Genomic DNA, 15,796 nt, shown 5'->3' with positions numbered 1-15,796 from the left:
GTCCAGATATGATATTTTAGATCTGCGTCTTAGTAGTAAAACCAATAATGAAAGGATCTCATTTGGAAGTATTGAATGTGAGTAGGTGAGTAATCTTTGCTCCTCTGGTGAAGGTGTTCAATAGCCAATAGAGTGCGTGTCATTAGGGCATGCGCACCAACGCGTTGTCGGAGCGAGTCCCTCCTGGTCCCAGAGAAAACAAGAAGGGGTGTGGCTTGCTTGGGTGCTCGTGAAGCAGCAGCAGCGCATGCGCACCGCAGAAAATCACGGGCGTCGAGCTTCACACCCCGCAGCGATTGCAGATCTTGCATGTCAGATAGGAAGTAGTGGGAAGGGGTACGAGGAACAGGGGCCCCATCACTCACAGAACGGGTATGACAGAGGGATGGAGACCCGAAGAAGACGGCTGATGTGACTCGACTGACTCTTTATTTTTAATTAGTATTCATTTTTTTCCTTCTTCTAACTTGAGCCTTACGAGCCCTGTCTGCAGATGCAACCTGTCTGTCATCCCGTCCGTCCCAGTAATCCCCTTTTTTTTCCTCCACGGGGGCTACATGCAGGGGACACAATGACAACTCTGGTGAATGCAGACGAGATGGAGTAACACGTCAAGAACAGCGCAGGATGCGCATTCCCAGCCCGTCAAGGAAGAAGGTAAAGCAACCTGGCAGGTTTTCTGGTGTCGGTGTCGAGATTTTCCGCGGTGCTGTGGACTGAGCGTTTCCTTCATCGCCCCCCTGCTGCCGGTGTCGGTGTATAATGGAGAGCTCCAATGGCTCTGGAAGCGACACCAAACCGCAGAACCACCAGTTGGAGAAGAAGAGACTGAACCGAGCGCCTTCCCCGGCCAGACCTTTCCTCAAGGATGTGCACTCTCGCTCCACCAAACCACCTGCCATCGCACCGAAATCCCCCAAACTCCACAAGCAGCAGCAGCAGTGTGCCTCGGTGCCCTTGGGCCATCCGAACCGCAGCTCCAGGCGCCACACAACCGGTGCTAAAGAGAAGCCCGCCCCGACAAAAAGTAACACCAAGTCTTGTGTCGTGAAAAAGCCCACAAAGGTGCCTCAGCATGCAGCAGTCGAGCCCAAAGCCGCCAGCATCAAGCCGGACAGCACCGGCAGTCCTATCCTCGCCAAAGGCAAAAAGGGGAAACTAGCGCTGGGGTCCCCGGGCCCTCTCGGCCATGGATCCCCGATCCGGGTACCGACTGGAGGGCTTCTCGGCCGGGTCAGCCAGACCGACAGCAGCTCAGACCTGTCGGACTGTCCGTCCGAGCCGATCTCGGACGAGCAGAAGCTGGCACCGGCTGCTAGTAGTGACGCTGAGTCCGGCACCGGCTCCAGTGACCGGGATGTGGGAGGCGATAATCCTCTGCGGGCAGAAGCGACCGGAACGGCCGCTGCTGCTGCTCCTCCGTTGCGCACAACCGAGGCTTCCGCCGCCAAGGAAAGCATGTCTCAGGCTCAGTCCGCTCCGGGGGCGCACGGAGGGAAACACATGCAGGAGAACCCCCCACCAGGCGCCCATGATGTGACGGAGGAGGACCTGCTGCGGGAGGTGGACGATTTGAGATCCGAAAACGACTACCTCAAGGTATGGCGATGTTATCTCAAAGAGACAAACGTGCCTATTTGTTGAATATTTCTTTTAATCTAAACACTTAATTCAAAATATACATTTAAAAGACACCATTTTCTTGCAGGCTCATTTTAATCTGTAGTCCAGAGGCAGCTGCTTCCCAAAGAGGAGCCAACCTGTCCCTTTACAGGACAGTCCCGGGTTAAATCCTCAACATCACCTGTTCTTTAAGTGTCCGTAATCAACTTCCACCTGCTCACCAAGTAAAAGCATAATCTAAATGTATGAATTATTCAAATCTAAACTCCTACCCTGCCCAGCTGTCATCCCAATAATGTCTCTCTGTCGACTCTCCATCCATCATGTCTTTTTTTACCCTTCCCGTGCTTCCCTGTGGGTTTGACCTTTTATTGATGGAAGTTGTATTGATAGCTTCTCCCTGATGGGTTATCAGACTTACCTAAAAAAATAAATAAAAATGTTGTCAAGTCACCAAATTCTTATTGTGACAGAAAGACCCCACCACACAATGTTGCATCTGGGGCAACAAGAGTGACACGATCTATAATAATATGAACACATTGTACTCCGGGACACACTAGTTTTTAAATCAGTGTTTTGTTTGGCATCGTTTAATCGTTGTATCTTACATCTTGTATCTTACATCTTGTATCTTGATGCTGTTTGAAGACTTCATGCAGGATCCCCCTCCCCCTTTCTTTAAGCTACCCCCAAAAAGTGGGGAGGGAGGCAAACAGATAATGCGGCAAACAATCTTGCAGTTCTTCTTTTAGACGAGAAACGGGTTGACTTGCATGTTACTTGAGTATTATTTCCAACTTGATCACGCATCTCTCCCTCTCTCTCTCTCTCTCTCTCTCTCTCTCTCTCTCTCTCTCTCTCTCTGGCCCGGTGCAAACACAAGAGAGTTAATCAGCTTTACTGGCTCTGGTTGTAATGGCTTTATCCCACAGGACTTGATAACAGTCAGATGTCCCATGTGTGTGGGGTTCAAACGCCCTCCTGTCTGGTGTCAGTCTGCCAGCTGGGACTCTGAGATGAACTCTTCTCCCTCCCCCGCTCCCATGCATCCCCCAAATGTCTGGGAGTCCCCACCACTGCCACATCATACTGATGGGAAAAAATAGTTTAGCACATTTATGTTGACACCTCAGTTTTATTTGTTTAAATTATATTTCCGGTATAATTGCTTCTTTTGATTGCATGAAGAGAAACACTTTCTACCTCTATTGTTGTGTAACTGCACAACACCAAGAAACTCATTTTTGTTGGCTGCAACGAACAGTTTCTTTTATAGCTGCAACGACTAGTCAATTAATCGAGACAATCGAGCTCCTCAAACGTGATCATTTTCTGCTTTTCTTTGTCATATTTGATATTTGATATTTGTTTTTCACTATTGGTTCGTAAAAACAACTTATATGAAGACGTCATCTTGGGTCGTCAGTAATTGTGATGTTTTGTTCACAATTTGTTGGACATTTCCCGAAGTATAAAATAATGATCAATTAATCGCTGCTCAGCTAAGATATCCAGATTTGACACCCTTAAAGAGATGACTAAGTAGCGTTGATGACTCTGTGTGCACACGTCCCATAAACATCAATGGTATCTGCTCCCAGGGTGCTGCTCTGCCTCTGTTCTTAACTAGGCCATTGATTGGCCGACCCTGTGCGAGGTCATTAGCTCCTTTCTCCAGGGTCCTCCTCAGAAAACAATCGGCACTGTGCTTTCCAAAATGAGGATAGATTTAGTTTTCATTAATTGACACCCTCGTCCCAACTACCCCTTCAGCATCCTATTGTCTTTTCCTCAGGTGCCAGTCCATCCCTTTGAATATCCATCCCAGGGGAAATTTTCTGAGCAAACAGACTTTGGGTCCACTGACTCAAATAGCTGGGTCTGATATTGGGAACATTGAAGCCAATCTATTCATGTTAATTATATGTGTCTATACTATATACATTAGATACTGGAATTTTGTATTCCTGTTCCAACACTGGAATTAGATTGGTACTCGGTATCGGCCAATACCCAAAGCCCAGGTATCGCTGTTGGCAGTGAAATAGCGTATCCTTATATTAGGTAACCTCGAGGTTACTAAGCAAACAATCGTAGTAATATGATAAATCTTAACCTCTTTTCCTCCATCAAGTTTCATGTTGATAGGAGATGAGGAGTGTGAATACATCCAATCCGAGAGATAAGATGCTTAGAGCCAACTAGTGCTGTTACATCACCAGCACTAAGAGTACTTGCATTACTGGAACACGTATGTATTCATATGAAAGTATAATCAAAGGTAGGCAAAATATATTGCATCTCCACTAGTAATAGCTTTATGCCCTAGCTGTATGCCTGACATGTATAAAAGTTATGTCGTATAATTGGAAATATATACATCATCCCTATATGGTTATTGAAGAGGTGTATATCAGTGTTTGTGCAAACTGCCAACCCTGTTTTTGTCTTAAAGCAGCAAATAATTGCCTGTTTGCTGTTTAAAGTTATTACATTACATCATGAACAATAATAGCATTTAAAATAAGACATAACTTAAAGTAGACTACTTGCTGCTGTTTGCAAAGCAAACTTATAAAAACAAAACAGCAGAAAACATCAGTCAGCACTATTTGCAGCAAAGAATCCCAAATTGCCTCGGTGTGACATTTACTGGCACATGAGCGATTATCGTAGCATGGAGGTAATACTAAGGTTTCAGCTTGTGTGTCTCTCAGGATGAAGTGGACGAGCTGCGGGCGGAGATGGAGGAGGTGCGAGACAGCTACCTGGAGGAGGAGGTCTACCAACTGCAGGAGCTGCGGCGAGATCTGGACCGCTCCAACAAGAACTGCCGCATCCTGCAATACCGCCTGCGGAAAGCCGAGCAGAAGAGCCTGCGGGTCGCACAGACCGGCCACGTGGACGGAGATCTGCTCTGTAGTCTGGAGCAGGACTTGAAGGTCTGTGAGAACCCGTCGACTTTTAGAAGTCTCTTCAAGTTGTGACCCTCAGCACTTTTTCCAGTGTTTATGAAAACTGTGGGAAACAGTATGTCAATACATCCAAATAGAAAATGTAATCATTGAAAAAGAACTGTTTCAGGTCTGCAACTAAGGATTATTTTCATTATTGATGAATTGTATTCATGTTTTAGCCAATACAATTATCTAATTCAAGTCCCATGTTGACGACTCCAAATAGTTTTGCCCAATCAACAGTCCAAAACCGAAATATATTAAATGTACGATTATTGATTAATCATTAAACACTACCTTGTTTTAATGTTCACATCCGCTGACAGGATTGGGGTTGTTTGATTGAGTGATGTTTGGCTCTGCTTGATATATTGGTCTGGCGTTGCATGTGTGTGTGATGGTGTTTGGATGATCATGAGTGTTAAAGACGCAGGTAAAATATTGATATCTCTATTTTGTATTTATATATGCATTCTGTTTGAACTGTATGCATTTGTCCTCCAACATATCTCTTGGTGATCTCAGGTGGCCAAAGACGTGTCCGTGCGTTTGCACAACGAGTTGGAAAGTGTGGAGGACAAACGCAGCCGAGCTGAGGATGAGAATGAGCTGCTCAGACAGAAGATCATCGAGGTTGAGATCTCCAAACAGGCGCTGCACAACGAGCTGGAGAGGACCAAAGAGGTGAGTCGAGGAGAACGGAGATGCTGTTTTTGATTCGACGAGGCTGTTGCAGGTCATGGGAATACATTTGCTTTCATGCACAAAAAGTTTTATTTTAATTTAAGGAGATCCTGATCCTCCGTTCCGCTTGCTGACACAAATCTTGAGAATCTGTTTGGGCCTCGTGGTGAATGAAAAATGATGAAAATGATAATTGTGATGGCAACGATGCAATTTGAACTGGATGATTCTCCAGTGCACCAAGAGATGCTAGTCAATATCGTGGCCACTTGACAACCTGCATCGATGTTGATCATCAGCACGGTCATCGCAGTGAAGTAATGTCATCAATCACTTAAACGCTCATTGACAGCCCGATCAAAACTGCATTGCAACAGTATGAACAGCTTGATTCTGGAAGAGTTGTTGCAGAAGAAAGGTTGTGTTCATCCACACTCCAGAGTACTACACAAATACTACTCATGTTCAGATATGGAAAAAAAGTCCAATAACTCCTCCCCTAGAAAATAATCTTTTCTGCAGTTTAGCTTTGCAAAATTAAAGACTTCACAAATACTTTGTGAATTCATCCAGTCAATGTGTTGGTAATGTGCCCGTACATGTCTTAGCAAGGCACGTCTTTTACCCTGGTTCTACCAAAGTAAGTGCGATCGGAGCTGCAGCCAAAAATACCTGTGACTATACTGCAGAGTTATTTGTTCAGGGAATGGATGCCGATTGTAATTTTTAAGACAAAATCCAGATGTTTGTGGGTAATAAAATAGCACTGCGAAATGTATTTTGTTATTTTCAGAATAAGTTAGGCCACTCAGAAATTAATTGGCTATTAATTGGTATCCCAGTCACTCAATACATGATAATGTTGCATGATAATACAGAACATGAACATTTTATGAATAAAGATAAATGCATTTGGGGTTTTTTTGGGCTGTAAGTCCAGAGGTTTTCAACACGTATACATGTATTTAATAAATAGATGAGATTGTCAGTGTCTCGGGAATATAAAAAACATTTTGATAGGACATTTAGTATAAGAAATGTGCTAAAAAAGGTTGTAGATCCTTTGACTTTAAATGCTTTTTTTGCCAAATGTAATTATTGTGTTCTGGGACTACAGCTGCCGCCCTTCTTTGAATGATGTTAAAAGCTATAATATTACCATAGAGTCATAAAGTTTGATAGACCTGAGCCTAATTTTTATCTTTGTTTATTTGTTACACTTTGATGTATCTGCATCATAAAAAAGTCATAATTCTTCTGCTATTGGTAGTTGCACTGTAACTATGGATGTGCAATTAATATTGTTGTTAAAATGTTTAAACATATCAGATGGTTTGAGCCCCTATTTTACAATTTCACTGTTGCAGAGTGGAGGGAATATTTGAAGGTCTTCTTGCAGGTAATGACACAAGCGGAGGCTTTTCTCAGGACTACCAGGGTTCAGCTGCTTAGACTAATTGATTTTGACATTAGCAGGTAGCATGCCATGTGGCGGCAATGAGAAAGTAGGCTAATACCCGACCAGTCAGCATGGAGATGTGGCTTTGTTCTGGCAACTGGAGACACTGGAGTTTCTTTTTTAGTGTTATCTCATTGGCTGCTGGGTTGATTCCCAGCTTGTGTCACAGCGACTCCATTTGACTTCCATGCCTCCCCAAATATGTCTTCTGCTGGTTGAAAATCTATTCTGAAGCAGTTTATGACCTAAACTATCTGTGTGTGCAACATTGACATTTTTAAAGGCAACTTAACAGCCCCTGACTGAGCTGCATGTGCTCGGGCGAAGACAGAAAACCCACGTCTAGTCCAGATGTGCAGAAAATGCAAGGTCCAGTTTTTGTTGTTGTCCCTTGACACGGTAACCTTTCATAAGAAAATGATTAGCAAACGGTGAGGCTGAAGTCCAAGAAGGCCCCACATGGGATGTATATAATAAATTGCATAGCAATTGCATTGTTGGTAGTGTCTCTATCCTCAAGGCCTTTTATTCTGAGCGGTACGATAAAAGAGACCACTGGATGACACAGACTTTCTTGTACACATGAGAAACAGGCGAAGGAGTAGGAGAAGGCTGAGATAGCGGCTGCTCCAAATGATTGCAGATTTTTTGGTGTTCCCAGAAAAACACTTCCCGGCTCCTATAACGCTGTGGCTCTTCCCCCCTTTCCTAGATAGATAGATAGATAGATAGATAAGTATTTTATTGATGCCCTAAGGGAAATTCAGGATTCCTTACCGGCCCTGTGCATTTTTCATTTTGTTCCATGGAAATACATAAATTATCTGTAGTTTAATCACATGTACTCATTAAAAAAATTTCTTAAATTCCTGTGAAATCCATAACGCACAGTGGATGCCCTCTTTATTCTTTTTATTGTTGGTAGCAGGGCATGGCAAGAGTATTTACACACATTTAGTTAGTGATGTATTTCAATGAATGAATCTAAGAATTTGCCTTCTTCTGTTGGAGTTGCTTTTAGTCACAGAGATAAAGAGAGGAACACATTTTACTGATAAGAATGTGGCTCTACGGGAATTAAATGTTGTTTCTTTCCCTTTCTGCTTAAATTAGGTTGTGTAAGTTGTGAGCCAGGTGTATTGTGATGCAGAAAACCCTCCACACTCCTTTTGAGTTTTTACTAGTGTTTGGAATTATTTCTATTTTTTATTTTTTAAATGATCTTTTGCAGTTCTTTCACCACAGAACTTAAGTGGAAACACACTATAATATTAGAATAAGCCTCTTCAGTTACTTTACCTGTCAAACTTTCTCACCACAGTCATAAAGGGGCAACTGACCCCAGATGCTTCAGCCCTTTTTCTGCTATCAGAGGCCACACAGTGTGACTCTGGCCCAGAGATTGGCACCCCTGCATGGATTAATCCAACAAGATGGCCTGTTATAAAACAGCCTGGCGTGTTTCTGGTGTATCCTGATGGGAGGGGAGAGAGAGAGCGAGGGAGAAAAAGACAAAGAGGCCGAGTGGCAGAGAATGTCTGTAATCAGATGGCAGTAGGCCCTGTCTGCCCGCGATACGACCGCGTCCACAGCTTACAGACTGATATTAAACAGTTTAGGAGGGCTGTTTGACGGGACCCTACGTTGTTACAATGTCGGCCCGGGGAGCAAATTGTTGCTGCCGCTTCTGTGTGGTCAGTATGAAGGCGAACAACGATTGGTGGAGAGATGTTTCATTCCTCTGACTTTTGAAGAAAGGCCCACTGATACGTGTAATGAAATGGAACTAATGAAATGTCAAGGGTGATTTATTAGGTGCTCTCTCTCCGCTGTGATAAGTTCATCTTTCATTGCAGCAAACTTATAATCCTTTGTGCTGTGCTTGTTGACATGCAGAAGCATTGACTTAACAGCAGATCACACAACGACGGCACACAGTTAAAAGTGATATCTATCCATGTAGACATATTTTATAGGGATGATTTCCTTTTCAAGAATCTTCAATGAAAACGGCAAAGTCTCATTTGAGGGAGCATTATTGAGTTACGAGGACTTTGATTGTGGAAACTCACATTATTATTGAACTTGCCACAAACAAAACTACCTTCACCTGTGAAAAACTATGAATATTTCCAATTTTCCAATGAGTTTATGCTTTTCTTTGGCATACATCATAGTGAATTAAATATATTTGTGTTATTTGAACAAAACTTAAGGACTAATCGATTATAATAAGTTAATTGATAAATAAAATGATTGTTTATTACTGCCCTAAATCAAAGAAACACATTATATCCTCACATTTGAGAAGCTACACCAGGGCTTTGGTTTGGCATTTTACTTGAATATGTATTCTGCTAATCAACTGATTGCTTAATCAACTAATGGTTGCAGCTCAAATTTATACAACTGTCATATCTGTTCAGTAAATAAGTCACAACTAGTTAGCCTAGCTTAGCATAAGGACTGGAAACGGGGGGTCAATAGCTAGCCTGGTTCTGTCTAAAGGTTATAAGACCTCTATTGGAAAAGAGCCATCTTCTAGTCGAAACATCTGTAACATCAACTAGCACTGTTGTGTGAATCAAAGTACTGGCATCATTTTCATTTTGTGCACGTATATAAAAATAGAATAGCGAGTATCTCCTAGAGTTACTCAAGTTGTTTTGTTGCCGTGTTTCATCACCTCTAAGATACGGGAGGGGAATGCCTGCATTCTCCATAAGTCGCGTCAACAATGTCTGAGCGAGAGTCGCTGCAGACACGATTTGTTTCATGTCGGAGCGCTTCTCTCTCAGCAGGAGGAGGCTTTGAAGAGGATTCTGCTCTTCTCAGCTCTGCTTCTCACTTCTCCTTCATATCTTTCCCTACACCTCTCCTCTGCTGTGGTTCCCTGTTGGAAGAGTGCGAGGGAATCTCATTGACCTAGTTAATATCTTGTGTCTGACTCCACCAATGGGTGGAAGAGCAGACGTGAGGAGAGGAGTAGCGTAGGAATTCTGCTGTGAGTCAAAATCTGCTGCAGTGACACGCATCCATATGAAGCTTATCGTCAGGCAGCAGCGGTGCTGGGAAATCTCTGTTAACACGATGGAGGTGTCTTAGAAAATGTGTCTGGTATTCAGAGACCTCACAACTTTAATTTACAGCAGGTGATCTGCATGTCTTTGCTCAAAATAAAAGTTTAAAAAGTCAGACAATATTATAAATCTAATAGTTGATTCCTGAAAACAAATTGAACCTGACAGTAATGTGTATGTTTATCTAATATTAAAGGACATTGGAAATTGGCTAATCCTGTACAATGTGTCGCAAAGCATTTTAGAGACAATGACAACGCTACCCCAAAGGCAATGTACCACAGACGCAAAGCAAATGGAGAAATCATCAATTCCACATGAAACCCCGCAGCAATGAAGTGCCGTCCTTTGAAGTTTAAAATCCATGAAAAATGAAATTCCTCCTTCGTATGAACATGATTTGCAAATATTTTAATTTACGGAAGTTTAATCGTAAAAAACATCCTATACTAATCAATGTGTGTCATTAAAGGGCTTCGGACACGCCAAGGGACATTTTAAAGCAATTTCAAAAACACATTCAAAGTCATCTTAAACACAACCGTAAATCACATGTCATTTTGATTTAAAGCACCAGTTAAAGTCCCATGAATGTTGCAAGAGCAGAGTATCTGACACCTGTTTAGGACCTTTTGAGGTGATGTTTGTTGTTAAAAATACAAACAAAATCTCCCCCACCCCCAAAATAAAAAGCACAAAGGCAAAGATAATCCTGCAGCTTTCCTCTTAAGTGATTATTATGCATTTAATCTGCTGCAAGAAGATGAAACACACACTATCTTATAACCTTTCCAATCAAAACAGGAGATGTTGCAATATTTAAAGCCACAACATGTGACTTGAGGAAAAGTCGGGTTATCCCCAAAGGCAGTCGGATTGATCATCTGGGAACCGTGACTGTGTACCAAATTGAAGGGCAATCTTTGTAATAGTTGTTGAGATATTTTAACATGGGCAAAACTCATCATCTCATCGTCCTGCTGGTAGAGTTAAGGCTGAAAATAGATCTGAAAGCAGCAGAACACGCGTGATCCACCCAGCGTCGGTTTCTTGGATACTTCTTCACTGTATCAAATGGTATTAGCGGTTATATTTAGGGAAGTTGACAGCAGCTCGGCAGAATGTATGTCAGACTGAGTCATTGTCTTTTTCACCTCTCCTCCAAACACAAGGAACAGACAGACCATCAGAAAATAATATAAAGTGAAATATAGTCCTCAACAAAACTGATTTTGGCCTGCATAGATATAGGTTTTGATTTTATGAAGTTGTTGGGGTCACCTTTGGGCTACCTACTGGGATTTCTACAAATGGGATAAAAGAGGAAGTACATCCTAATACAGCTCTCGTTTTAACAATTGATCTAATGTAGAACGTGAAAGACATCACTTGTAGACCAACCAAAAGAGAATTATCACCAAATTACAAACAAGTGATCAACTTGCTGATACACTCAATGGAGTATTTAGCAGCTAAAGAGATGGATCGTTTTATCAGGGGTTGGTTGAGGGAATATTAGACTTGTATTCATCAATATGTATTCATTAACCAGATGGAAGCCTGACTCTAAATAGTCAATTGTTTGCAAACATGTTAGTGGCAACTACCTTATGAGGTGATACTATGTTTGTGCTGTGTCTGCAAGCTTCTTCTGGAGTTCTTCTGTTCCCAAATCAACAAATACAGCTTTTTGTTTCTTACAGAGGTGTGCCTTAATATTGTAAGACAGGGTTCATATCAAATAATCTGCTGAAAGTTTTCTGTCAATTAAGTTATTTGTTCTTCTTTGCAATGTAAACATGAAAAATGTCACCAGAAGAGCCCAAGTTGCCCTCTTTAAATTGTTTGTTTTTTCTGAAAGATTGTTCAAAAACCGAATGCATTCAATTCTATACAGTATGATGAAGTAAAACAGGGAACATTTGCATTTGAGAGGCTTAACATAGCTATCTTTCTTTGTATCTCTTCTTGTAAGCATTGTAATTCAGATGCATGGAAAGTTTCACTTCTTTAAATACAAACTATGATGACGTGAGCGCCACTTGTTAGATCTCTAAATAATCCAAACTCAGTCACATGTTCAGTGTCAACCCACGGCTCTCTGTGACAAAAACAGCGTGTACCCCTGTTGATAGATGAGGCCGCAGGGTGTGTGTGGATGGTCTAAAAGAGTTCATGTGATGTGGCAGGGGTCAGAGGTCCGAGGCGGTCTGAGTCACAGAGGGTTGTCATCATGTTCTGGCAGCAGCATCGTGACACAGGGCTGCATCAACAGAGCCTGTCTGGTTCAGAAGAATATCACATTCTCTGTCATCGTCACGGAAACCTTAAACTTTTTGGTCCTGAACTGAATGTGTCTGTTGCACTAAGTATTAAAAAACTGTACCAAAAGCTGACAATCATAAGGAGGCTCACGCACATCCATTCTCTGCAGGTTCTGATTGAGAAATTATCTGCACAGTAAGACTTTCTCATTCCTAATAGAAATAGATAGCTGGCATTAAATGCATTGTTTCATTTGATTGTTTTGGCCAATGAACATATTAATAAAGAGTTGCACCATCACAAAGCAGCATTAATCCTCGTATTAAGTCACCGTAGAAGTCCAGTATTCACTTTCCTTTATCTTTGTTTTGGTCTCTACCAATACCAGAGGGAAATATCTGGCCCTTCGGCTGCTAAATGATCCACTAAGGTCGCCAGATACGTAGGTTCCGGTAGTATACTGTGGGGTTTTACAACTTTATTATTGACATTATTTGGATAAAAAATAAGAAAAAGTGTGCTATAATCTGGCACCTGATTGCTAATTATTTATAGAGGTCAAGCTATAACATCTTGTTGAGAGACAAATAAGAAATAACAGGCAGAGGGCAGGGTCTCTGTATACAGACACCACCTCACACACACTGTTAGTGCTTTATAAGCAATAATTGAGAGGGATTGTTTTTGTATGAGTGTATACATTGTTTTTAGCTTATTCTGCATTTGTATAAAAAACATTTTACTCTCATAGTGATACTGAAACATATATATGGTACCAACTTTAGTATTGACATTTCAAAACAACATCCAGCTCTACACACGCTAACAACAAATAAAAAATTAGTTGATGGAGATCTGATAACATTTCACCAGGCAGAAATCCCTTGTATGATCAGTTATTTTCAACAACAGCTCACAATGTGTTTGACTTCTTTCTCACAATCCAAGAGCATATATTCAGTGTTTGTTTGGTCAAGCTTGCAGAATCCCTCTATATACAGTAAGTGCTCTATTTTGGGCAATATACTGCTGTTGGGCGCAGCATGGGGGAAATCCCCTGAGCCTCGCCTCCATAGAAGTAGATGTAGCAGCATGTATTCGAACATATAGACTCGCGCTTAAGTTTGAAGTGAAGCATGCTCGTTATAGAAGATGGGAAGAAGTGGAAGACTTCTTAAATGATAACTTGGACAAATCTTATCTCTCCACTTCCTCCTCTACTTGCTCTTATTTTACTTGCTTTTATTTTGGAAAATATCTCCATCCTCCTATAGCTCTCGTCTCTGTTATATTATCATACAAGTTTTTTAAATCTCTTGTCCCACCACTTCTCACTTAAAGCATCATTCACGGGTCCAATGTGTGATTGTTATACTAAGGAGAGCTTCATCTAAATATATATATAAATGTACAGGTTTTGCATAATGCAGACTTAATCTAATTTTTAAACATTAGCCGTGTCCCGATTCTTGCTTGCCATCATCACCAGTTTTTCAATTATATATAATTTCTATTGCTTTTAACAGGATTTGTGTCTAATAAGAAAACTCTTAAAGCCGCAGTTTACTAAATAGCATTTGATGGATGATTTTATCAACAATAATCTATTGTACTGCAAGTACCTACAAACCCATGCATTGGTAATTTTTTTCTTTAAAGAAACTTTTTTATTGAAATGTTGATATACTAGTGTTACTAAGTGTCAAGTATTTAAAAATGCTACACTAACTTTGTTAAATAGGAAATAGAGAGAGGGGATGGAAAAAACTGAAAGCAAACTCGCTGGTTTTGAGAAGCATATAGCAAATACAACTAAATAGCATTTGATGAATGATTATAATAGAGAACATCCAACTCACCTAAATATGGAACATTAGCATAAAGCTAGAAAATAAATTCAAATCCCAATAAATCTGTTCAGAGGTTTTAAAATATTAAATTATGGAAACATTTCGATCTGATCATTCTAATTTGATGTATCTTCCTCTTCTCACTGCTGCCACTGAACTTTTAACCATCTTTTAATGTTGGATGGATCTTAATTCTTTTCGGCAACTAATGCTGCAATTTCCTTTATGCCTGTAACTCATATAAAGATTCATGAGCTGAGCAGAAAATCCAGTTCAGCTGAGGGAGGAAAACCTTCACCGCTTCAGAAACTCCACATTAGCTGATCGCTGACGCAACTACGGACACACCCGCTATGACACGATCCGCCCTCTGGTCCAAGCAGCGACCCTTTAGATTACTGTGGGTCTCCGCTGCCACCTGAGCTTGGCGTTCGTTATCGTTTACAACGTGCTGAGGCAGCTCGGTGGTCCTCTGGGCTTTGGTAATGGCACTTTATTTCAAATCCTTTATTGGCTCCCCTCTTACCGTTTGCAAGTCACAAAAGACAGCATGTGTGCCAAGGCGAGGGCCCCTCCCCATTATTACCAACCTATTGTGAACCTTTTGACACGCTCAAGGGGACAGTGAAGTACTGTGAGGCGGAAAGTGGCGTTGGGGTGGGGACGACCTCATTATCAACCAGCTGGACGGCTCCGTCCAGTCAGAACCCCCTTTAATCCCAACCAAGCTCCCGTCACAGAGGAGAATAACGCTCTGTTGTCTGCTGCCCATTAGCGAACAGAAGAAACATGGCAGCAGCCCTGAAGGAGGGTCCAGGCCACCTCTGCAGAGTCCAGATAGAATGATAGAAGTTTGTGATCATACGAGTGTGAGGATTTATTTATCTGTGCCTCATTAAAGAGATACATACTTCACAATCGCATAATTAAGACTCCAGACTCTTGAAAAACAACTTGGCTCACGCTAATTATGAATAGTAGATGATCTTAGAAAGTGCTGCAGTCCCTCGCTAGATGCTGATCAGGGGCTGAAGGATAATAAGCTGTAGATTAAGGCTTATTAATTAAAGCCCGGCAGCCATCTTGAGGAGACTGTTTACAGAAACAATCAGATATAGCGAACTAAATAGGCTTATCGTGTTTTCCACTGTTGCACTGGAATGAGATTTGAACCAGTGAATTCAATAGTCTGATTTCTATCAAGATATTTTCTATTTGTATGTGATCTATTTGTATGACCCCTGGCGAACATCTGCTTCTCATATTCTCTAACAGTGTCTTCAAAACGGTCACTTGTGTTTGCTCAATTTCTAACTGCACCATTCATTCAAACCTTTATTTAACCCTCGAACAACCATTGAGGTTTTCCTCATTTGCAATTATGTTGAGTTCCAGATAAATGCAAACAAATCAAAAGAGGACAACATGGAGGTCAAGTGGTTTGAGATTATCGTCTTCAAATGTCCAAAAGTCTATCGAGGCCAAAGTCGACGATCTAGTGGCTGCCAACAATCACTCGGATTCTATCACACTGATCTATTGTTTCATTTATGAGTGACACTTTTAAAATGATAGTGAAAATGTGTCAGCTCTAACACATAAGTAGTAGAATAAATCAATTGTTGGTTGATGACCTTTTCATGGGATCCGTTAGTTGCAACGATGAGATTCACTCGTGAGTCGCTTTGAAAAAGTCGTCTGCCAAAATAAATACATTTAAAGATAGAATAACACCAGCTTTATCCTTTAAGACTCATTTGAAAGAAACATGCTTCACCTCAGCTGCACCAACTGGTTTAAGACATGTTGCATAATGTCTGAGTCGGTGATATTTGCTCTGACAAGGACATCATGGGAAATGTAGTGTCTCTTTCC

At 41.4% G+C, this 15,796-nt stretch overlaps 1 protein-coding gene across 1 annotated transcript in view; it reads left to right on the top strand.

Annotated features, from left to right (window-relative positions):
- Window positions 1–319: 319 nt before the first annotated feature.
- The window catches only part of LOC117746177 (microtubule cross-linking factor 1), a 55,636-nt gene continuing 40,159 nt past the window's right edge, over window positions 320–15,796 (top strand). Inside the window, exons 1-3 of the mRNA XM_034555127.1 lie at window positions 320–1,599; window positions 4,344–4,568; window positions 5,109–5,267. Coding sequence (XP_034411018.1) covers window positions 763–1,599; window positions 4,344–4,568; window positions 5,109–5,267 — 1,221 coding nt within the window. The 5' untranslated portion in view covers window positions 320–762. The remainder of the gene's footprint in view (window positions 1,600–4,343; window positions 4,569–5,108; window positions 5,268–15,796) is intronic.

Source organism: Cyclopterus lumpus, chromosome 17 (assembly GCF_009769545.1).
Source record: "Cyclopterus lumpus isolate fCycLum1 chromosome 17, fCycLum1.pri, whole genome shotgun sequence".
NCBI classification, from domain to species: domain Eukaryota; kingdom Metazoa; phylum Chordata; class Actinopteri; order Perciformes; family Cyclopteridae; genus Cyclopterus; species Cyclopterus lumpus.
Note: the sequence above shows the minus strand (reverse complement) of the source record. Positions and strands in the feature narration are given on the sequence as shown.